At 36.6% G+C, this 24836-nt stretch overlaps 1 protein-coding gene and 1 pseudogene across 2 annotated transcripts; both read right to left on the bottom strand.

Moving 5' to 3' along the window:
* Positions 1-9786: 9786 nt before the first annotated feature.
* Positions 9787-10711, bottom strand: LOC111393093 (annotated as a pseudogene).
* Positions 10712-12602: 1891 nt separating this feature from the next.
* Positions 12603-19367, bottom strand: LOC111393816 (UDP-galactose/UDP-glucose transporter 5B-like). Of its 2 annotated transcripts, XM_023019534.1 has the most exons (12): positions 19217-19367; positions 18988-19113; positions 17145-17258; positions 16828-16920; positions 16586-16651; positions 15751-15849; positions 14578-14657; positions 14073-14185; positions 13742-13830; positions 13447-13533; positions 13258-13326; positions 12603-13115 (listed from the first exon to the last, which is right to left on the bottom strand). In XM_023019534.1, exons 2-12 carry the CDS (start codon positions 19087-19089, stop codon positions 13002-13004), a joined length of 1026 nt encoding a protein of 341 aa, XP_022875302.1. In that variant the 5' UTR covers positions 19090-19113; positions 19217-19367; the 3' UTR covers positions 12603-13001. The 2 variants fall into 2 exon arrangements, with proteins under 2 accessions (XP_022875302.1, XP_022875303.1); XM_023019535.1 differs by lacking the exon at positions 16586-16651.
* Between the last annotated feature and the right edge of the window lie 5469 nt (positions 19368-24836).

The raw sequence follows: 24836 nt of genomic DNA, 5'->3' as shown, positions 1-24836 counted from the left end.
GTCCAGGTGTCTTTCCACGTGTCAGGTGTTCGATTGGATGTTAGAGAACGACCTTAGATGGCTGCCACGTGCAATGTTAGGTCACGATCTTGGATGGCCGCCACGTGTCTTCGTTCAAAGGCCAGGATTAATAGATCGTTGACATTCCAAAGACCCCTATAAATAGTCCCCACATTTCACTTTCACTTTTCACTCTCCAGTAAAAGAAAGCTCGAGTTCAGGGATAGCGAGTCTGTGAGTGCCCTTTCAAAAAGGTAAGAGATCATGCCTTTAAGTTGTTAATTATTTGAAAATCATAATGTCGAGTAGCAGTAATAGCAGCAAAGAATCGAGTTCTAGTGATAGTAGCAAACCCTCTAGGAGCTCAAACGATGGTGAGAACCCCGAAACCATAGGTACTTCCCTAATTCCAATGGCCATACCTGTGAGCTCGCGTTCTCAAAGCGAGGTAGTATTGACCTATCCAACAAACCCTACAAAATACAAAGAAAATGTAATCATTAAGATAGCCAAGGAATTTGGGGTCATGCCTTTGTGTGATGTTAGAACCCCCGAGCCAACCGAAACCGTAATCGGAGCTCGAGAGGGAGAGATGACATTTTTTAGGGATGCCCTTAGGGTTGGGTTTAGATGGCCTCGCCACCTTCTTCTTCATCCATTTCTTGACCTCTTTCTATTTGTGCCTGGGTCAGTTAGCCCCGAACGGGTGGAGGCTCCTAGTATACTTCTTTATCCTTTGTAGGTGCTTGGAGATTGAGCCTAGGATTGATCTATTGAAGATGGTTTTTGACATGAAATTCTCGTCGGGGTATAATTGTTTTGTATATTTGTCTACCGAATGGGGATTTAGGACTCCAGAGTCCCCGAGCTCTCTCCGAGGCTGGAAAGAGCGGTTCTTTTTTGTCAAACCTCACGATCCCGATCACCCTTTTAGCCTGAGGTGGGAAGTTCCAGACAGAGATAGGTTTAATGAGGGTCAGGCTTATTTTGAAGTTCTAGAATGGGATAGGCTGAGATTAGTGAATCATAACCCCCTAACAGAAAAGATTGATTATCTCCTCGAGGATGACACCATCGATCTGGCAAACGTCAAAGGCCTCGAGGGTACGGTCTTCCTCCCCTGTTCTTTTCACTTGTTGTTTGTGAGATTTAGGTCGAGCCTAACTGTTTGTCATTTTTGCAGATTTGGAGATGTCTTTTGACCCATCTAAACTACTAGCCAATGTTCATCATAAGGCCAAGGGCCCCAGCCCAATCCAATGAGAAGAAACGGGCCAGGAATGTCGGTACTAGTATGACCCCAACCTTCGAACCCCAGGTACAGTTGAAAGGTTAGACCTCGATGTCTAGGGGCCCGACCTCCCCTCCCCAGCAAATGCCCAAATTGCAAGATTGAGCTCGGGATTGCCAGGGCGTGGCTAATTCAGGCTTTCATCGATCTCTGATAGTGCTCTCGAGGAGTACTCTGAGTGCGCCTTGGTGAAGGACCTCGTTGACTGGTTTGAGAAAGAGGTCAACATTCATGAAGGTGTCAAGACGTTGGAGGTCTTGACTTTGAGGGTAAGATATTGACCTTAACGATGTTTCTAGTTTCATGTTCCATTGATCGTACTGACGTCGAGTTTTCTTTTTCTTTTTGTATAGATGCTGAGTGTGGCAAAGGGTCTTACCTTGAATGGCCTAAATATCTCGAGCCAACTAAAAGCGCTCGAGAAGGAAAGAGATCAGGCTAAAAGGTGGACTCTCGAGGTTGCAAAGGAGCGAGACGATGCGAAGCCCGACCTCTGTAAGGCTCGAGAAAAAAATCGGGGTGGCTAGAGATGAGGCCGAAGAGGCCAAGCTCGAGCTCTTGCAAGCTAAAAAGAGCTTCAAAGAGGAATTGGTGAAAGCCCGAGAAGAAGCTCGTACTCAGGTAATTCGAAGATTTTAAGAAGTCTGACGAGTTCGAGACTCTCCTTGGGCAATATGGTTTGAGGTCTTATCACTATGGGCTGTGGCTTGCACGCTTTCTCCTGAGAAAGAAGTTTCCCAACGACCTGAAGTCGATGGTGGAAGAGCTTAGGACGGTGAACGAGCTTGTAAACGAGCTCAACCTTTCCACCTCCGAGGTCGAGGATGAGAGTGATGGCGATGATGATGATGATGGAACCCCCGACTAGGGTGGGTTGACACTATCGAGCTTGATTAGGCCGTAGACCTTGAATTTTATTTTAAAGTTGTATTAGTACATTGCCCGACCCGAGTTTTCTTACTGTTGCTTTTGAAATTCGATGTTTATGGCCCGATTTGGGTTTTGCAATTTGTTACTTAGTTCATGCGACTTACCTTTGTTATGAGATCGTGCGTGGATTTTATGTTCATATGTGAACAATATGATTTTGAATTCGAGCTGTTCTAATTTTTAAGAGTTCAATCGTTAGTATAGATCGCATGTTGCAACCAATTAGCTCGAATGTTGACGTTCATAGCCCGAGTGTGTGTAAGAGTTCGAGGGTATGGTATGTCTAAACAATACTGATCGTTGAAAACTTTGGACAGATCAATCCTTTTACTTTAAAAATTGGGCTTCAATTTCAAAGTTTGAAGATGTATTGTTATGGGGTCAAGAGTTCGAGTACTAGTGTTGGATACTGATTTTTCAATTTACTATATTGAGGGGGGACCAATGGGTCGTTGATGATTTAAAGGATAAGATTGGGTGTGGCCACGTGAGGTAAACTTATTTCATGCCCCGATCTCGATCTCGAAATTCTTTGTTGGGAGGGCATTTTGGGATCGAAGAGGTCGGGGTTGTTATGCTCAACCTGTTGCCATTTGAGGTCGTGTGTTTGGTTTCATTGGTCGAGTGTTAGCAGCATGCGTGGAGCACGGTCTTATGCTAATTTGGTTAAGGTATTAGCTGCATGCGCGGAGTACGGCCTTATGCTAATTTTGTAAAGGTATTAGCTGCATGCGCGGAGCACGACCTTATGCTAATTTTGTTAAGGTATTCACTGCATGCGTGGAGCACGACCTTATGCTAATTTTGTTAATAGGGAAGCAACGTCGTAAAAAAAATTTGTGTATCATTAAAAAGGCTCAAGGGCGTTGATACCCGAACTTATTGGAGCATGAGCTGTTAGGGCGTTAGAGCTAGAAAAATAAAAATGAAATAAAGCAAACATAAAGTGGGCATGCAAGCCTTAAATGGAAAAATTATAGCTATAGCTAGTTACTTGTAATAAATTTTCAGATTATCGGCGTTCCATGGCCTTAGGACTGGCTTCCCTGATATGTCTCTTAAGCTATAGACTCCACCTTTTAGTTTTCTCATGACCTCGAAAGGTCCTTCCCATGTTGGTTCGAGCTTCCTTGGTTGGTGTCCGGCAACTTCTGCTTTTCTAAGGACAAGATCGCAAGCTCTGAACCTTCTCGTTTGGACTTTGTTGTTGAAGTGCTTCGCCGTTCTATTCTGATAATTTACAGCTCTAAGTGAGGCTTGCTCTCTTATCTCTTCAAGAAAGTTAAGGTGCTCAGTAGTTTGTCTCTCCATATTTATCTCGGGCTTTCTTATCGTGGGGATGCTGACCTCGATAGGAATGGTAGCCTCAAGTCTAAAGGCAAGCATGAAAGGCATTTCACCAGTTGCTATCTTGTGCGAAGTCCTGTATGCCCACAGTATAGAAGGCAGTTCATTAGGCCAGTCATCTTTGGCATCCCCTATTCTTGTTCGAAGGTCTTGCAGTATGATCCGATTGGTTACTTCGGCAAGCCCATTACTTTGTGGGTGTGATACCGAGGTCAAGCGATGATCAATTCCATGGTTGGCACAGAAGCTCCTGAACTGTGGATTGTCGAATTGCCTTCCTTTGTCTGTTATGAGGACTTTCAGTATTCCAAACTTGTATATCATGGACTTCCATATGAATGATCTGATCTTCAGCTCCGAAATTATTGCTAGTGGTTCAGCCTCTACCCACTTTGTGAAATACTCCACTGCCACAGCTACAAACTTTAATTGCCCTCTGGCCAAGGGGAATGGCCCAAGAATGTCGATTCCCCATTGTTCAAATGGAGCTGAGTAATGAATAGAAGTTAGCTCCTCTGCAGGAGCATGTATGATATTGTCAAACTTTTAGCACTTGTCGCATTTTCGAACATAATCTGCAGCGTCTTTCTTCAAACTTAGCTAGTAGTACCCATAGCTTATTAACTTATAGGTAAGAGCTCGGGCTCCTTGGTGATTTCCACAAATGCCTTCATGAACTTCAGTCAAGGCTTGCAAAGACTCGGACGGTTTGAGACATCTTAGATAAGGGAGTATAAAACTTCTGCGGAACAGGACTCCTTCAATTAGGCAATATCTAGCAGCTCTATATCGAATGCTTCTAGCAAGTCGAAGGTCTGCCTGTAGGTTGCCATTTCTTATGTAATCAACTATTGGATCCATCCAGGAAGGCTTACGATCGATGTCCATGACACTTGGCTTTTGAGTTATGCTGGGTTCTGCAACTATCTTGACGTGTACGGTTCTATCGAGCCCGTCCATACCCATAAAGATGAGTCTGGATAATGCATCAGCTTTGGCATTATCAGCTCTAGCCACCTTCAGGATTTCACAACTTACGAACTGCCTTTAAAGGTCATGCACTTTCAGACAGTATAAGCTCATCTTCTCGTCCTTTCTTTCGAAAGACCCCTCGATTTACCCGACCACTAGCTGTGAGTCACTGAAAACTTTGACATGTTCCAACTCAAGACTTGTTGCAAGTTCCAGGGTTATGATAACGGCTTCATACTCTGCTTCGTTGTTGGTGGCCTCAAATTCAAATCTGATCGCACATTGTATATCTGTAGCCTTGTGTGGGCTAGTGATGATGACGCCAGCCCGCGAGCCCAAGCTATTGGATGCTCCATCTACAAAGATCTCTCATATTTTCACGGTCGTGCTCGGGCTTTTAACCTGTGTTTCCAAGTGCCTCGGAGTGAGCTCTGCTATGAAGTTAGCCAAAGCTTGAGCTTTGATTGCAGGTCGTGGCTTGAACTCTATGTTAAATTCGTCAAGTTCAATTGCCCATTTCAACAGTCTTCCTGAGACGTCTGGCTTCTGGAGTATGTGTCTAAGAGGTTGGTTAGTGAGCACAACAATTGGATGTGACTGAAAGTACGATCGTAATTTTCTGGCAGCTATTACCAAAGCGAGGGCGAGCTGTTCTGCAAGTGTGTATCGTGTCTCTGCATCAAGGAGTACTTTACTTACATAATAGACAGGCTGCTGAACTCTTCATTTCTCCTTCACCAAGACCCCACTTACTGCATTCTAAGAAACGGCCAAGTATAATAGCGACGTTTCACCGGGTTCGGGTTTGGTAAAGACTGGAGGTATTGATAACGTCTGCTTGAGCTCCTGAAAACCTAAGTTGCATTCCTTGTTCCAGTTAAAGCTTTGATTTCCCCAAAGTAGTTCGAAAAAGGGGAAACACTTCTCAGCTGTCCGGGAAACAAACTTGTTCAGTACTGCTACGCGACCAGTCAACTTCTGAATGTCCCTTTTGCACTTAGGGGCCTCCATATTTATCAGGGCTTGGATCTTATCGGGATTTGTCTCTATTCCTCTGTGTGTGATCATAAAACCCAAGAACTTTCCAGATGCCACCCCAAACGCGCACTTTGCAGGGTTGAGCTTCATGTTGTACCTCCATAACTTGGCAAACACTTCCTCAAGATCAGAGACATGGCCATTCACCCATTTGCTCTTAACCACCATATCATCCACATATATTTCGACCATTTTCCCGATTAATTCGACGAAAATCTTGTTTACCAACCTTTGATACGTTGCTCCAGCATTCTTCAGTCAAAAGGCATGACCCTGTAACAATAGATGGCTGAGTCTGCCATGAATGAGGTCTTCTCTTGATCTTCTTCCGCCATGAGTATTTGGTGATATCCCAAAAAAACATCCAAAAAGTTGTACAGCATATGACCCGACGTGCTGTCTACAAGATTGTCAATTCGAGGTAGAGGATAACTATCTTTGGGACATGCTTTATTCAAATCTGTGAAGTCAATTCAAATTCGCCATTTCCCTTTAGCTTTCTTGACAAAGAACAACGTTAGCAAGCCAATCGGGATATTGTACTTCCCGAATGAATTGTGAGTTAACAAGTTTGGCAATCTCCTTCTTTATGATTTCTTGTCTTTCTGGTGCAAATTGCCTTTTCCTTTGCTTTACAGGTCTTGCCCTCGGATTTACATTAAGTATGTCCACCACAACTTCTGGGTTGATTCTAGGCATGTTCTCAACATTCTAAGTGAATATATATATGTTGCGGGAGAGAGAACTCAGCAGTTCAATCATGACTACTGTATCTAACTCCCGTCTAATTTTCTCTTTCTTGCCAGGCTCAAGCCCGACCTCTTTCCAATCCCTCCACTAGAGCAAGTCTCTCATGGATCTCGTGCTTGAGCTCGAGCTCTGTAACGTGTATGACGTCGCCCTTGATTCTTCGGACACTAGTCACACAACAATATCGTGCCGCTGTTTGGTTGCCTCGAACTACCCCAATTCCATTACTTGTAGGAAATTTCATTGCCAAGTGAAAAGTTGAGAGAATAGCTCTAATTCTGTTGAGCAATGGTCTTCCCAATGTGGCGTTGTAGGCCATTGGAGAACAAATAACTTCAAAGGTGGAGATCTGCGTTACCTATTTACCTTTTGCCCCCAATGTTAAAGGCAACCCGACGATACCTTTCGGGGTGATGACCCCATCTCCAGATCCTTAGAGGGGTGTTTTGACTAGCTTGAGATGCTCCAATGAGATCCCCATTTGAACAAAGGCTTCATGAGACAGTACATTAGCTGCACTTCCATTGTCTATCAGATCTGATTTTGAGATGATTGGAGGCTGCCTGGCATATTGTTTATGCCCACTGCTAGAATCTCTCTCCGAGGCTGTTCCTCCGACAATGATATTGATTGTATCTACAGTTGGTTGCTTGTTTTCCCGACCCTCTGGGCCTTTGCCTCCATTCTGATTATTCCTCGGGCGCTTGTCATTGTTGATGTAAGAGCCAAAAAATCCCCTTTTTATAAGAGCTTCAATCTCCCACTTTAAGGCCAAACAGTCTTCCGTTGTATGTCCATGATCTCTATGGAAATCATAGTACTTACTCTTGTCACGAGTATCAGGGCGAGACCGCAATCTGGGAGGCCACTTCAGTTCTCTCGAATCCTTAATCTCCATCAAAATGTTGGACCTCAAGGTGTTTAAACGGGTAAAGGATGTTGAGGAGGGGTCCTGCCTTGGCTTAACCCGAGGTGTATCTTGTCTCAAACTGGACTCATGCGGCCTTTTCTGATCCAACCTTCCTGATGAAGAAACTTATCTTTTTGGGGCCATTGTTTCTTCCATATTGATGTACTTCTCAGCTTGTGAAAGTAGCTCGGTGACTGACTTTGGCGGGGTCTTAGACAAGGACATCTTGAATGCTTCACACTTAAGGGCGTATGTCAGAGCTGAGACTGCAACGGTGGTATGTAGATCGGGGATTTGAAGCTTCCTCTATTGAACCTGATCATGAAACTGCGTAGTGTTTCATTGGGTCCTTGAAGCATCTGCATGAGTTATGCGACTGTCTTTCTGACTCACTTGCTGCTCGCAAAGAAAGTGGAGAACTTATCAGCCAAATCTAAGAAGGAGGTGATAGAGTTCGGTTCCAATGTGGAAAACCAATCTCTAGCTGTGTTTGTGAGGGTTTGAGGGAATGCCTTGCACATTACTGTATCAAGTGCAACTTGTAAGTTCATGATATCCGTGTACACGTTGAGATGATTGATAGGGTCAGTTGTCCCATCGTATTCCTTTATCCGAGGATACTTGAACCTGTCGGGAAGGGGATGCAAGAGGACTTATGGAGTGAATGGTGTATTGGGGGTGAACCCTGTTGTTGCCTGAGTATTTTGTTGCATACCTGCTGTTATCCCTTCTCGAATAATTCTAGCAAGTTCAGCCGAGTTCATTATAACGGACCTTGAACCTGAAGCCACTTGCGGTGCGCCTGAAGTTCCAACCCCGCCGTCATCATGAGCTGTACGATGGACTGGAGCTCGGGCATCTACCATAAAACCACCTTCGAGGGTTGGGGTATGCGACGGGTGCGAATTTCTCTGGTTTAACAATTGGGTTAATGTAGCCACCTGCTGACGAAGTTCCTCAATAGCTCCGGCAGAAACAACAGCTTGAGGAGGTGTTGGCATCTCCCACGATTCTTCTTGAGGGATATAGCATTCCTCAGGGGGAGGAGGGTTATCCGGGACGGATGAGCTTGCTGGAGGAAGACCTGAACGTGTATTGACCATGGCTTTAGGTAGCGATTTTCCACAGACGGTGCCAATGATGCTACCGAAAAATAGTATCTAAAAGATCTCAAACTTGATGATCGAACTCCGAACTTTGATGAACACGAACGGCCTTCGAATACCTGCAACAAAGGCAACGAGGTGTGTGCTCGTCGCCTCTCCGATGCTTAAGTCAGATAGGGAATTTAGTGCGCGAAGCTGTAAACTGAAAATAATAAAAAACGTACCTCAAGAATGAGCCCGAGTTATGTATTTATAAGTGTTAATGATAGAGTCCTAGAAGGACTTATCTTTGTGTGATCCTTATCCTCGTAGGATAAGGAGTTAGTGTTTCATTCCTAGTATTCTACCATTGTTTGAGTCGAAGAAGAAGTCAAATAGGGTAAGGATTGTGGCTTAAGTATAATTAGTGCACTCATAGGTCGTTAAGAAGGACCGACGAGTTGACATACAAACCCCGACCTCAAAGGCCCGACCTTGATTTCGTAGTTTTGGGTAATGTCAAGGTCGGGGTTCAGGGATTGAGTTTGGGATTACAAGATCTGGGGTCATCAGATGCAATTCTTTTATTGCACAAGAACTAAAGAACAGAATCTGAGCTTTATTACCGAAGTTATGACACGGTGTTCAGAAAGACTTGATTCTTTGGCTACTGGGATAAAAATAAAAGCATATATTTTTCATAGTGTAATATTATTTAGCATTACAACATCAGTTTATATGACACATTAAATAAAAAGTACAATTAAATGAACCATATAATTTCACATTCTTTATCGATATTTTAAACCGAATTAACTTTTATTTTCCTTTTGACCAAATCTCACGGACGGGTGATGAACAAAGAGAAGAAATACCAAAAAAACAGAATTTGGGGCCTCCATCAGGGGATTATATATAAATTTATGGGCCCAATTTTAACTTGGAAGTGCGCCAATGAGAAATTGTTTTAATTAAAAAATATATATAGTTTTTATAGAAGGAATGATGATAATTATAATAAATGAATATAGTATCAGTATGTGATATGAAAATTTGTTAAGAAATAAAATGTCCAAGGATAATGAGTTCTTGATTTTTATGGTATGAGAAATAAGGTGGAGGTCATGAGATTATAACCTAACTATTATCCTTAACCTAATTTAGTACACGAGTTGTAAGTTATTTTCATTAGATGTGTGGGATACAAAGTGGATAAGATACGAAATGAGAATGTATATCCACATGGATGTGATACTAATTGAGAATAAATTATGAGAACGACAACTTAAGTTATTAGAACGTAATTTTACATTGACCTAAAAAAACTTTCGTTCATATGAATGATGCGATCGATTTTTAGTAAAATCGCATCAATGTTATTTAGAATTTAATTATTTTATGTAAATTTAGCAATGAAATTCTCACTTTTTATCAAACTAAAGAACAGTCAATTGCAGCTGAAAACCAGAGCTTATACAATGATTTTTTGGCAATCATACATAATCTATCAATTGATAACAATTTTCATACGGAATCCATAAGCACACAAATAAAACATCAAATTTTCATTAATGAACTAATAAGCAAGGTACACATTGATCTGCAGCAGAGTCTCAACTCAATCAGTCTCGTGCTGTTTTGTGGCTAGGAAAGTTTTCACGGTGGCAAATCCCTTAATATTAACATACTTCCCTGTGCCACCCATAATGGCAAGATGGGATTCGGCAACTGCGGCCGGTGTACGCCAAATAGGCTAAAACTATCAACATAGCTTTCACTGGTAAACATTACAGTGAAAACCATGGTTTGGCTATTTCCATCTTCTGAACTTGCTACGTAAAAGCCTTGCGCTTTTCCAACCAGGCCTGATCCGAGGTCGTGCCCTTCTGTTAATTTGTCGTCGAATACTGTCGTTGTCCTGAACATGAGCTTCTGGAGGGTTGTCCCGGAAGGGAATTGTGCGCTGCCTAGGACAGGGAACCCGGGGACACCGCCTATTATGTTGTTCCCGTAGTTGTTTTCCATTACGTTGGCGGTGAATCCGCTTAGGCCGGTGAGGAAGGGAATGTTGTTGTTGCTGATGATTCCACCATTGGCATTTTTCGCTGGGATTCCATTGTTAACCGGGAGGACGGTGCCATTAGGCTTCGCGAAGGGGACCTGGCCGCTGACAGCCGGGTTGGCTACGACACAAGTCACGGCGATGGCTGAAGGGAGGGACCCACCAAGTATGTCATGAATAAAGAAGGAGAGTGTATGATCAGGATTCTCAGTTCCTGGTGCAGGACTAGTTCCCACAGCTGCACCACCAGGAGCTGCACAAGCTACAGATACTGGTGTTTCCACAGGATCAGATGGCTCAGTGGCACCAACGGGGCGGCCACCTCTTCGTCAAGGATTCAAGCCGAGGCTGCACATGTTAACGTGTGTGCCAGAATGTGTAAAGAGAAGAAGCCCTTGAGGTGAAATGAAATCAAAACACGGGTAGCCATGAATTCAAGAATGCAGAAATCTGCCCCTTAGGGCATAGCCTAATGGTGCAAAGGACAGGAGTGAGGTTATTTCACGCCTTGCTGGCAGCTACAGTGTGGGGGTTCGATTCCTGAAACATGGAATTGGACTCTTTGTAGGCATAGTGTATGGACAGCTCTTGTTTCCTGGCCTGCTGGAGTACATCCCACGATTTATCTCCTTCACAAAGCTCTAGGAGCAGGACGATGGGAACCCCTAAAGTTGGGGTTCAACCTTTTTTTTAAGAATACTGAAATCTTTATGCTATCTGATACTTGGGAGTTGGGAAAGTGTGCATTCTGGAAGTTAGTTGATAGAGGACAGTTTGGCAGCGAAATATATAGAGCCAATTGTCGAGGACAGTTCGAATAACTAGAATCGTGCGGCCTTAATGTTCGACAATTCTCATCCCTCACGAGAAAACGTTAAGCCATCATTTTCACGCTTTCAAATAATTTAACCAATGAGACTAAATTATAACCACTTTTAGAAAAAAAAAAATTTGGAGTAAGGAATATATGAAAAATAAGTAAGGTTGGGGAAACTTTTTTTTGTATAAATGAAAGGAAAAATTTTACAATTTCTCTAATGAATAAACTCACTTCACTCTACATGATTTACATATGAGACTTCCATCTTTATTTATAAGCAAAAACCTTGCAAGTTGCTTTCAAATCAATGGTCATAATTTATTTGATCCAAAGGCCCTCATTGGATGCAAGTTGATTTAAACCTCTTTTGACAAGTTATATTCCACTTTACAACTCATGTTTAGTTGTCATCAAGTGGACATTCTCTACCATTTTTCTTGCAAGTGGATCCAACTCGTGCTTAACTTGCATCTTGATATTATCCTTACCAACTCGATCTTAGCTTGCATCTAGACAATATCTTGCAAGTGGCACAAGTGGACAAGTTGTGCAAGTTGCCCACTTAATCCCCAAAATATCCGGTTGCATGTTCATGTATTTTTCCTTCCAAAATGGCTGATTCGGGACTTAGAAAAACTTCATTAACGTGCTAGAAAACTGCCAACTTTAGGCAACCTGCGTTCTGTCCAACAGGCTGCCTGCGTCCCCAGCCTGAGTTTGCTTGCATCCCCTACCGAATCTACCTGCGTCTCCTAGCGCAAGCTATTCCGTCCTGTTGAAACGCGTTACCCGTGCTATTGTACGGCCGCTATCGAGACGGATCGGTCGCAACCGTCTGGGGCGTAAGTCAATGCTCGGAATACATAGCATGGAGTTGATGAGATGGATTAGATGCATGGATTTATTGTGTTTTGGGTGTATTTGTTGGGAATTTTTAAGGCCACCGATAGACATTAAAATTAATTAAATATATAGATTAGTTATAAGCAGCGAGAATTTTATAACTCAGATAACAGTTCAAATATATAGACTTATAAATAAGATTTACATTATAATAAAAATAAATTTTGTCACTTAAAAAGTAACTTTATAAGTGAAATTGGATCAATAAAACAAACTTGAATTATGTTTGTCTACAAGTAAACAAGTAATGTTTAGAATAAGCAATATTTTTTGTTGATTGAAGTTAAAATATGAAGTTATTTTATATATATTTCCTATTTAACTATCAAAATTAATTAACATTTTTATTTATAAGAAAACACTAAATATGTCCAAATATGTTTGGTTATTAAGTATTAGTATTACATTAGCTTGTTCTTAGAGTTATTTATGTAATTAGTACATCACAGATAACCTTAATGCACATTGCTTCCCAGCAGAGAAGAGATAATAAGTTGGTGCAGAAAAATAAGCTTTTTCATTGCAATCTTTTGGGAAAATTTGCAATAAGTTCAAAACAAGAATTAAATAATACGGGAGAGACTCTTGTGATCTCAGTACAACATAATCCACCTTTTGTGAACAAGAATAGAGAAGGGTTTCTGCTAGACCAACATATCTATCTGGAGAACTGATAAATATTTCAGCTACAAAAAGAGCATGCCAAAAATTCTGTTATGTGTGCTAATTCATTCTATTATCAGGAGTAGGTCACTTCAGAGAAATTCTGAAAGCATTTGAACCTCTGTTAGCATAAATCCAAGATGTTTTTTGGTCGAATTGTCTCAAAAGATCCATCTTTCAACAAACAGTTGAATTAATCAACATAAGTCCCAACTGGCACTTTTAATGTATTATGCATTTGCCCTCAATGGACTCGAAGCTCTATTTTCAGCATGTTCTGAGGGTAATTGCCTTGGCTTACTCCTTAAGAAGCTTTTTGCATAAAGGGACCCAAAGACGATAACCTGAGCAACCAAATACAATCAAGAATCTGATATCGTCAAAACATTTATAGCACGTTCAGTGAAGTGGATTAGACAGTCGAAATAAAGTATCAATACTGCGCATTGTCCATGCCCCTAATTAGGGTTTTAGTTTTAGACTTACCGATCCAACACATTGTTGCACACTAAGTGGGTGGCCAAACCACACACACGATAGAAGAATGCTCACCAACTGTATTGACAAGTAGAAAAGTAACACGAATCATTTGCGAGTATAAATAGAAGAAATGCGATAAGACCATCATTTTTAAAGGTGATTCTCGTCAAATAGGATTGGGAATTATTTATATACCTGTCTCGTGGTCATTATGGTGGCGAAGGTTAGTGCGCCGAAATTTCGGATAGTGTAAGAAATAAAGAACTGGCTAATTGTTGCAACCTGTAATATATGATTGGGTAACGCGTGAATTTTTTTTCTTCAATTAGGAGGAATACATTGACTTCATAATGGTACAGGAGTAGTCATTATGTACTACGAAGAGATATAAACGTAAATAGATGAACATAAGCAAAAGAAATGCTGCATGAAGTCTTGAACAAATCAATATATGAAAGAAAAGAAGAAAATCTGTACTTTCATAACTTACAGTTGAGAGGATTGAAATGTCAACGAAACAATCATTGTGCCGCGAAACAAAATCTATTGCTGTTAGAAGATTGCCTTGTAAGATTAGACCTATACAAAATAAGCCGAACCATTGAATCAAAACAACATTGGATAAAACAAACATTAGAGGCGCACTATGAGTTAACGATCCAGATTGGACAAGAACAATTAAAATATATTAGCGGAGATGTAGGATCATTCTTTTCCAACAGTTGGAGTTAATAAATATAAAAAATCTGTAAAAATTTGCAGCTACAAGACAAGTTTGAAAACTACAAGAAATGTGATACTGATTGAAACCATAATCTTACCAGTGAAACTGAGTATACATGAACATAATGTTGTATAGAATATCTGATTCTGTATCTCCATATCGTAACCTCTGAAAAGTTTATCCTGGAATGTACTTGTGAAGCCGTCAAACCTGCAAGAGTAAGTTAGCAAAGTAAAAGTTAGGAACAGATATAAATTACCCGTAACCTTGTTAAACAGCCAGGGTTAAAGTAATATCTTAATTATTTATACATAGTGGCATTTAGCCAGATCACATTAGATCTCCATTTTGAAATCGATTTTAAGGGTGTAATTGGAAAATGCAAGCATTTCCTTGCATTCAAAATACCACGAAACCAAGAAAAGAAAGAGAAAATGACAACAGTGAAACGGGAAAATGACATAGGCTCATTTAATTTCAAATGCTCCCATCCCCACCACTATACTATTGGAAATGATCGAAACAGTCCCAACTGGTAACACTAGTAAATTCTTTGGTTCACCATTTGATTATACGAGGGTAGATGAATTATTATACCATACCCAAGATAACCGAGCATCAAGGAAACGCCCCAAACTGTACTTTCCCTTCCTCTGCTATGAGGACTAATATCACCTGCAGCCTACAGTTCAAAGAGTAAAACCATTCATCATTAATTACTAAATAAGCAAGTGCAATATAATTAGTCGCATACATCATCCCATCAATTAACTGTAACAAGATCAATACATAGTGATCACCCACAAATATATTATCACTTAATGCTCCAAAAACAAAGAAACAATAATTAACTAAGCCCTATTCTCAGTAAAATTGGGGTCTGCATATATTCAAAGATCCAATGCAATCAAATTCTTACATCAAGCAATGTAAATTTTGGACTACCCCCCCCCCACCCCCCCCTTTGTAGCCCGTCAACTAGGATCACAAACTTCCATCTTTAGGTTTCATGCAAGACATGCCCCAACTATCCGAGCCGTAATTCCCTTAATAATCATCAATTAAAGGTTTCATGCAAGACATGCCCCAACTATCCGAGCCGTAATTCCCTTAATAATCATCAATTAATGTCACCTCCACTTGTTGGCATACATTCTCATTTCTTATCTTATTCATTCTAGTACAATCATGCATCTTAGCATCCTCATTTTCCCTATGTTCATCTTGCCGTTATCTTGTCCTTTGACGACCCAATCATCAAATAACCGGTCAAATACTCATTTTACAGAATCTGTAGAATCCGACTTTTGACCTTATAAGCATCTTTTGCTTTTAGCACTAATCCATCTCATTCAACCTGCTCTAATCTTATGCATTTCACCCCCTTCAAGTCCTTGGTTACAACAACATTCCTTATATATTGAAGATGGAGGAAAAAAGAAAAGAAGAATGAAGAAAAATTTATAAAGAAATAATGTCTTGCAAGATTCGTTTTCATGTAGGAACTTATTATTTCACAAAGTATATAGAAATGCACCTTGGAGGATGAAACTTTTTTTGCTTGACAAGCTATCTATAAAGGTAACCGACAACAAATGCCTATTGATGTCTGTATTCTTACAGTTATATGATTAAACAAATCCAAAAAATATTAAGATACTACAAAATTCATTGACACCAAGAAATCTGTGGCACCCAAATTTTTGTTTACTGATGCAAATCTAATAGTGTTTGACATGGTCACTTCAATTCCAAAAATTGAATGAGAGTCTAACCGGGTATAAAATGAACAATGAACATCCAAGAGTCACCAAAAAGGCAAGTAGATAATCACGCCCATTGTATTTCTTTTGCATGATGACAGTGCCCCAGATCTGCATGGGAAGAGGGGGAAAGAAAATTAAGAAAAATGAAGGGAAAGGTACAAAAATAAAAATGCATTGCATGCAAATGTTAGTAGAACTGCATATGCACACGAAATGAACTCTGTATAAAAAGAAACCAAGAAGAAAACTTAATTTTTTTTTAATAAATAAGCAAGAAGATAACTTCTATGAGGCACACTATTGATTTGTATTGGCTTGATAAGATTAATTTACTATGGCTTCATATTGGTCAGGATCTAACTTGTACCATACCTGGCTTACACATTTAAACTTTAAAACAAGCAATTGACTTAAGAGTAAAATAATCAACAAGAAATTAAAGAATGGTCTGTGGATGCTGCTAAACACAATATTCAATCTTAAGCATTTGGTGGTCATCATCGTACTCTCCATTTGAAAGGTGATCAAAGAAGTAAGATTAGAAACACAGCAAATTTATAATAGTGACGAAAAAACTAGATCAAAAGAAAAATTTACACATATTACATTCATAGGCAATGAATGGGACAGGAAATTAATGACCATAAAAATTGGCAAATGCTTCAAGCAAGTACAATATTGGCCAAATGGCCAAACCATACCTTAGGGTAAAACAAAGAAGACTCATGAACATTAGAAATTTTAAATTAAGCCTTCGTAACAAAATAATGGCAATTATTAACAGAAGGGTAACTAAAGTTCTGTACTTCTGGTTTCTCAATGAGTAACTGTAATACTATCTTACCATTACAGGTATCATTTTGGCACACTTTGCCAGTGTCTGCACAGGGAAACTGACATATTTCAGTGCCTGGAGCAAGCATAGCCAGAAAATTTCATGTTACAGATTTTTCTCTCCATCTAAAAACTCAAAAGTAAATACAAAATATCAATTACTCTAACTAAATAAAAGAACATGTTTATGCATAAAAAATGAAAACCAGTGTATCTTCAATCTGTCTTTCAGCAGAAGGAAGCACAGCTTACCTCATACTGACATGTTGTCGTAAGTATATTAGACACTGATATGATACCATACTTGTAAAGTGGAGCAACAGCATCTAGGGCCTTCCCACTCGCCTAGAGAGGAGAATGACGAGAAGAAATGAACATACAAATAATATACTAAAAATGTCTTGACATCTAACTCATACATTTGGTGAATTATACCCACCTAGCAGTAAGGCAGCAGGACTGAATCATATTAATATGTAGAGGTTTTACAGGTCCAGGACACTTGAATAAAATGTAAGAGCTTCATAAAAGTAAGAAAACTGATAAATCAAGCATCTAAGTGTAGTTACCAGTAAAACTCCTGCAGATACAGCAGAAGTTGTAATGCGGTTACAGAAGACAAGAAATAGTGAGTATTTAAAGTACTCTTTGCGCGGTCCATACGGAACTCTCATAATCTTTTCCTGCAAGTAATGAATTTCATTTAATTTATGTCAAAATAATTTCGGTTTCTGAACCATAATAAGAATGACAATTAACAACCATGGTAATAGAATATTTCTTATATCAAAGGGAGAAAACATACTAAACTAAGCCATATTAATATGACCTCTCTTAGAAGATCGACAGATAGGCAAACCAGAGATCAAACCTTTGTGATCATTCGCACAAAGCAGCCAGAAAGACATTCTCACAAAGTATCCAAATGATGAGGCACAAGTAGCGTGGATGTAGATATAGACCGTGATGGAGAAAAATAATCAAACTCCTTATCCCACAAGAAAAAGAGTGCATGGTTACCTAGATAATCCTCTGTTCTTCTTTACCATCTGCTCATTAAGAAATAAGCAAAGTAACAACACTGAAAATGCAACATTTGGATATATTATCCCTTTCTTGCAAGACATTTTCTTTCTCCTTCTCCTCGCATATACAACTCAACTTAACTACTCAACTCATCAAAATCTTATCTAATACTTGTCCTGGTCCCCTGGTTCATCTCTTCTTCCAATCTACCCTAACAAGAGTGACTTCCCACAAATAAATCACAAAGATACTTACCATTTTTATTTTCATATAAGTTATTTTAGATTGTTATCACCCTCTAAATTTATCATTAATATTAATTTACATCAGTTTCCTTATTAATTCATCTATCTGTGTTATTTAAATGTGTCCCAAACATCCAAACCAATTTTTCCACAACTTGGCTTCAATATGTTCAAGGAAAGGTAAATTAGCTTCTAATACCAATTTCAATTCTTTGAAAAACCATACAGCACTCCCAATGAAATACATGACAATGCTTTTAGAAGCATGTACATGCACTGTTGCATGATCTCTATTTTTCGGATTGACTTTAATCTAAACATTTTTGGGTTGTTATTTGGCTTTTACAAGCATGCACAAGGATGCGTGCACATCCACAATTCCTCTTTTCAAATTGAACGACTTCCTTACCAATTTGGGTTGTTCCGAAGTGGCATTAGTTTTTTCCATTAAAAAAAATTAAATTTTACACCGTTGCTGTTTTCACATATGAACTCAACTCTAATCTATGGCAGCTGCTAAGCAGCTATCAAGATCACAGCCACAACTGTCACGCCAAATTGATCATCAAAACCACCACTTTCTCCAAGAAAGCATCCAAAATACCACCACCGCACCCTGATATCAATTTCATGACCTCCTTTCAATATCTGATCGTGCTTGGGTATCAACCAGTTACCATTCTCAGTCAATTAGAAACTGGAAAAGATTCATAAGATTAGCTAAAACAAGCTTAGGCATTCAAATATACTTTGTTTTATAAGATCTCTCATTTATAATGCGAATAGATACTGGATACATAGAGCAATAAGAAAATTTCGGAATTGTGGTCAGTGAATATGAAAGTGCCTTTATCAGTATAGCTACTACAAAGTTTACCAAAACTATGGAATTTTAAACGATAAAACAGGTGCGTTACGCGCCCTTTCACTCTACATATCTTTTCGTTTCTTCCCAAAGCAAATAATCAGTTCCAGTAAGGGAAACTCGAGTTTTTATAAAATTGTTAGATAAAGAGATTTTACAAATCTGATACCCACATTAACAATTATTTAATGTGCTGTTTACTAGTGATTACAACTGAAACTCGAAAAACGTAATTGGCTTCCAAAATAATGACTGGTATAAATGAGAGAATTTTACCTGTAAGACCCCATAGACAACGAGAGTGGACATGATTCCAGTCACCGCAAAAACCACTTTGAACAGTTTGTTCTCTTTCCATTTCCGCAGCAGCTCCGCCATATACCATCCACCTCCGCCACCCCTCTTCACCACATCAGCAACCCACCAAAAACCCAAAAATATAGAAATAATTAGAATCAATATATTTAACAAAATCAAGAATCCACATAGACATACATAAACTCACCAAGAATCGGAACAGTACGCGGGAAGTAGCTGTAATACGAAGTCAATTTGTGAACTTAGTACCAGTGTGAGAGAAGATTCGTTGGGCTTTTCGACGTTTGATCTGATTTGATCGGAGAGCCGGCGGGCTTTTTTCTTTTTTGTCTAGGTTTATAAATTTATTAATATTGCAAGGGAGCTACGTCAGACAAGAACTGGGGCCCACTGGTCAACCAACATTTATTTTGTTTGATTTACCTGAAATTTTACGTTAAGTTTAAGATGATTTTTATTGCTTGTAATCAATGAAGCTTTTATAAACTAGCGTTTCGTGCGTTGCACGATATTTGTTTTGGTTTTATTAGAGTAAAATTTATAGATTGTACAAAAAGTATTTAGAAATAAAAAATATTTGTTTGATTCTCATTTTTTGATCGATTGTATATTTTATGTCACGATAATTTATTTTTATTCTTATAAATAAGTATAATGAATGTTGTGATGGTATATATGTCAACGATAATTTATTTTTAATTATTTATTTTATTTTTTTGTTTAATGTAGATGAAGATATATTTTTTTATCTGATATTACAAATAAGTTGTAAATTGAATTTTGCAAAATACTTTTCTTTAGGAATTTCGATTCGAGAGGCTATACTTGTAGTTCAAAAATAACTCATGCAGTTGTAAATTGAAAGAGAATATCCACATACACAAATATTTAAATAACAAACTCAGGTTTGCAAGTAAAATAACTTGAAGTAGCACTTACTGGATGACCAACGCCCTTGTTGGTGTAAGAATTAAAACCCTAACAGCAGACCTATTTTTCGGACGATACAACAGTCACTCCAAGGTTGGTAGGGCAAAAGAATTTTAAAAAAAATTTAAATAAATTTTATTTGAAAGAGAAAAGAATTAAAAAGAAATTTAAAAAAAAAATGATAAAAAAAAACAATTATTTATAAAGTAAATTTTTCAATAATTAAATAATATTTATATATTCTTCATTCAATTTTCATAACTTTATTTTATTTTTTACTTCTAAATAATTTTAAAAGAATTTTTTTACTTATATAAGTAATTTTTACATATATTATAAATATTTTTTGTTAATATGTTTATTTTTAATTTTTTTTTTACTAAAAGTGATTTTTTTTTTACTTATAATTGCAATTAAAATAACTTGAAGTAGCACTTACTGGATGACCAACGCCCTTGTTGGTGTAAGAATTAAAACCCTAACAGCAGACCTATTTTTCGGACGATACAACAGTCACTCCAAGGTTGGTAGGGCAAAAGAATTTTAAAAAAAATTTAAATAAATTTTATTTGAAAGAGAAAAGAATTAAAAAGAAATTTAAATAAATTGATAAAAAAAACCTACACTATATATATAATATAATAATATAAACAAATGAGTTGATTTGAAAAGGCGTAGCCATAGCATATGAAAATGGAGAACGAAAAAGTATAAAAAAAAATTTTGAATAATCTTACGTGCACGGAGACCACACTATATATAATTTTTTTTAATTCTTTCCTCTTCAATTTTTTTAACATACAAATAAATTTTTCGTTAAAACTGAAAAATTAATTTTATTTGGAAGAAAAAAGAATTAAAAGAAAAATAATTGATTTTTTTGAGAAAAAACGCATTTGTTAACACATACGTTTAATTTCCTTTTAACTATTTTCGATATTTATTTAGATTATTCGATATCTCTACGATATAGTTCTCAAAATGAGTTTTGAGAGAATGTAAAACATTTATCAATTTGACTATCGTACAATTATCGATGAATTTTAAAAGTTAACTTGTTATCAAAAATTTTGAAATAGTAATAAAATAATTGATTTTTTTAAGAAAAAACGACTTATGCGTATTTTTTAACACATACGTTTAATGTCCGTTTAACTATTTTTGATATCTATTTAGATCATTCGATATCTCTATGATATAGTTCTCAAAATGAGTTTTGAGAGAATGTAAAACATTTATCAATTTGACTATCGTACAATTATCGATGAATTTTAAAAGTTAACTTGTTATAGAAAATTTCGAAATATAATTTGAAAATGCCTACTTTGACGTCCCATAACATTTGTTATGATTGACCGTTTCACACACCGTAAACGACGTGCAATACTATGCTTCGAGTACTTCAAAACGATATTAAGAATGTAATATTTCGATTTCGTTTGATATCCCTTAATGAGCGTGAAAATGAATACAAAAACATAAGTTAAAAAAAAAATATTCATGTCTATCTCTGTGCACGAATCCGTGCAAGGAGACCAAGGTCTCCGTGCATTAGATAAATTTAATTTAAAAAAATTCAATATTACTAAAAATATTACTATAAAATTAAATATTGTCTGAAATTATTAGATATATCCACGCACTCTATGCACGGAGGAATGCGTCGTTTTTGTTCTTCACTTGGAAAAAAAATGAAATTTTAAATAATTGAAAAAAAAATTACGTCATACCGATAATTTTTTTGAGCAAAATGATGTATTAAGAAAAATGTTGCGAAAAAAATAATAAAAAGTAATAAAAAATTGATTTTTTAAAGAAAAAACGTCTTATACGCATTTTTTAACACTTACATTTAATGTCCGTTTAACTATTTTCTATATTTATTTAGATCATTCAATATCTCTACGATATAGTTCTCAAAATGAGTTTCGAAAGAATGTAAAATATTTATGATTCGTACAATCGTCGACAAATTTTTAAAATTAGCTTATTATCAAAAATTTCAAAATAGTAATAAAATAATTGATTTTTTTAAGAAAAAATGACTTATGCGTATTTTTTAACACATACGTTTAATGTCCGTTTAACTTTTTCTTTTTTAAATATTTGTGTTGTTTACATTATAAAATTTTTTCAATTTAAAACTCTTTTCTCTTAATAATTCTAAACAGAAACTTAGTTTTGATTTGCATTATAAATAATTTTTCTTTTCAACTTAAAATTCTTTTTTAATTTCTTTCTCTTTAATTTTTTTACTCACAAGTAACTTTTTACCTCTTAAAAATATTTTCTATCTTATATTATTAGTATTTTTATTTTTTAATAATTTCAGATAATATTTAATTTTATAGTTATAAAATATATAAAAAAATTTACTTTAAAATATTTTATTATACTGTAAGAAATTGCTGCAACACGTAATTTTCATACCTCCCACCACTCCATACTCAATCACTCTTATATAGATATATATAGTAGGAATATAAGAAAAAATTACTTTTATATAAAAAAAATAACAAAATATTTTACAAAAAGTTACTTTTAAGTAAAAAATTTAAAGAAAAAAGAATTAAAAAGAATTTTAATTTTTGTTGTTCACATTATAATTTTTTTTTTCAATTTATAATTCTTTTCTCTTAATAATTCCAAATAAAAAATTAGATTTGAGAATTTTTTTCTGTGTAGTTTTACGTTATAAATAATAATTTTTTCAATTTAGAATTCTTTTTAATTTTTTTCTTCACATTTTTTATTATTAATCAGTATTTTTTAATAGTTTGAAATAAAATTTCATTTTCTAGTAATAATACAATATATAAAATGATGGAAAAAAAAATATTCACTCCGTGCATGGAGAAAAAAATTCGTCATACCACATACGTTTAATCTCTGTTTAACTATTTTTTATATTTATTTAGATTATTTGATGTCTCTACGATATAGTTCTCAAAATGAATTTTGAAAAAATATAAAACATTTATTAATTCGACTATCGTACAATTGTCGATGAATTTTTAAAATTAGCTTGTTATCAAAAATTTCGAAATAGTAATAAAATAATTGATTTTTTAAGAAAATTGATTTATGCGTATTTTTTAACACATGTTTAATGTTCGTTTAACTATTTTTGATATTTATTTAGATCATTCGATATCTCTACAATATAGTTCTCAAAATGAGTTTCGAGAGGATGTAAAACATTCATTGATTCGACTATCGTACAATCGTCGATAAATTTTTAAAGTTAGTTTGTTATTGAAAATTTCGAAATATAGTTTGAAAATGCCTACTTTGATGTCCCATAATATTTGTTATGATTGATCGTTTCATGCATCGTTAACAACGTGCAATACTATGCCGCGAGTACTTCAAAAAGATATTAAGAATGTAATATTTCAATTTCGTTTGATATTCTGCAATGAGCCTGAAAATAAACACAAAAACATAAGTATAAATATATATATATATATATTTCTCTCTCCATGCACGGAGTCCTTCTTATTTTTTTTTTCATGCACGGAGAAAGTGTCTCCATGCATGGAGACTAATGTCTTCGTGCACGGAGCAAAAGCTTTTGTGCACGGAGAGATTATTTATTTATTTTGTCGTGTAGTTTTACGTTATAATTTTTTTTTTCAATTTAAAATTCTCTTTAATTCTTTTCTCTTCAAATTTTTTACTTACAAGTAATATGTTGTAAAAAAAATTATGTCGCATATTATCTATATCTTTTTTTTTTTATAAAAAATGTGAATTTTTTCTTATATCCCTATTATATATATCTATATCGAAGTGGGGAAGAAATGAAAATTGTGTGTTGCAGTAAATTTGGAGGTAGTATATAACAAAATATATATCAAGCAAACGGTGTTGTTTTGGCCCCCAATTGAAAAAAAAAACAAAAATATTATAATAAAAATGGATCAAGACACTGTTGCTTCTACAGTACCCTCACATTCCCCTTTTTATATAATAGGGAAAGGGGCAGTAGAATTTATTTTTATTTACCACGTCACGTTTATTTTTTTTCATTAATAATTTGACATGTGAAAATGTGATTACTCAAATCATTCGGCTGGATTACATCATTTCTTGCCTTAATTGGCAATATAAAGATTTTGTAGAAAAATAGCTCGACGCAAGCTTAATGCTTCTCGTCCTTATTCCATTTCAACGCCCCTTCACTTCTTTGGGTGAAATGAGGCAAAAGAAAAGAAAGAAAAATCCATGAATTGACCCTATCATTACTTGGGTTATAATTGCTATCTCGTTAAGTCTAACCGTTCAAAATCCATAAACCATTTTGACTAGTGATCAGACTTTCTCCGGTGAGCAACAGAGGGAAAAGATCGTCGAAAAGTGGGTTATTTTGATCCACTGAGGGATCAAACAGGGGAACTATTTGGGACGTTGAATTATATAGTATTAGACATTATTAAATAAAATGAAAAATGCTAAAATCTTGTTCATTGCACCGTCCATTGTTACCGTACTCCGAATCATACGCTGTTTACGTGAACTGTTTCCGAAAAATTTTCAATTGGTTACTGATGGTCTTCTGGAAAACATAAACTGACTGAGTCTGCTACTATATTCAACCGCCATTTTCGGTATCATTTCAAATTGAAACATGTTGTAATATTTGTGCCCTAGAAACATGGTAGTTTTCGGATCTTTCTCGAAGGAAATCTTCGCGATGTAGTGTTCCTGGCAATGAGTAAATCGACACTGAACATTCATGCTGCACCGCGGGATTGTAGACGAACGATCTACAGAGTGGACAGCTTGAATGTGTTTGAAACCATGTATCAATGCAAGAAACATGGAATACATGAGAGCAATTTGGTAAATGCTTCACCCATTGCCCCTCTTCAAAT

The sequence above is a fragment of the Olea europaea genome, chromosome 4, assembly GCF_002742605.1.
Source record: "Olea europaea var. sylvestris chromosome 4, O_europaea_v1, whole genome shotgun sequence".
Lineage (NCBI taxonomy): Eukaryota > Viridiplantae > Streptophyta > Magnoliopsida > Lamiales > Oleaceae > Olea > Olea europaea.
The sequence above is the reverse complement of the archived record's forward strand: the minus strand, read 5'-3'. Positions and strand labels throughout refer to the sequence as shown.

Coding starts and splice junctions, on each gene's coding strand:
- LOC111393816 (XM_023019534.1), bottom strand. CDS start 19,089: ATGGCGGAGCTGCTGCGGAAATGGAAAGAGAACAAACTGTTCAAAGTG. Junction 14,186..14,577: donor TTGATGCTCGGTTATCTTGG/GTATGGTATAAT, acceptor TTACTCTTGCAG/GTTTGACGGCTTCACAAGTA. Junction 13,534..13,741: donor ACATTTCAATCCTCTCAACT/GTAAGTTATGAA, acceptor CATATATTACAG/GTTGCAACAATTAGCCAGTT.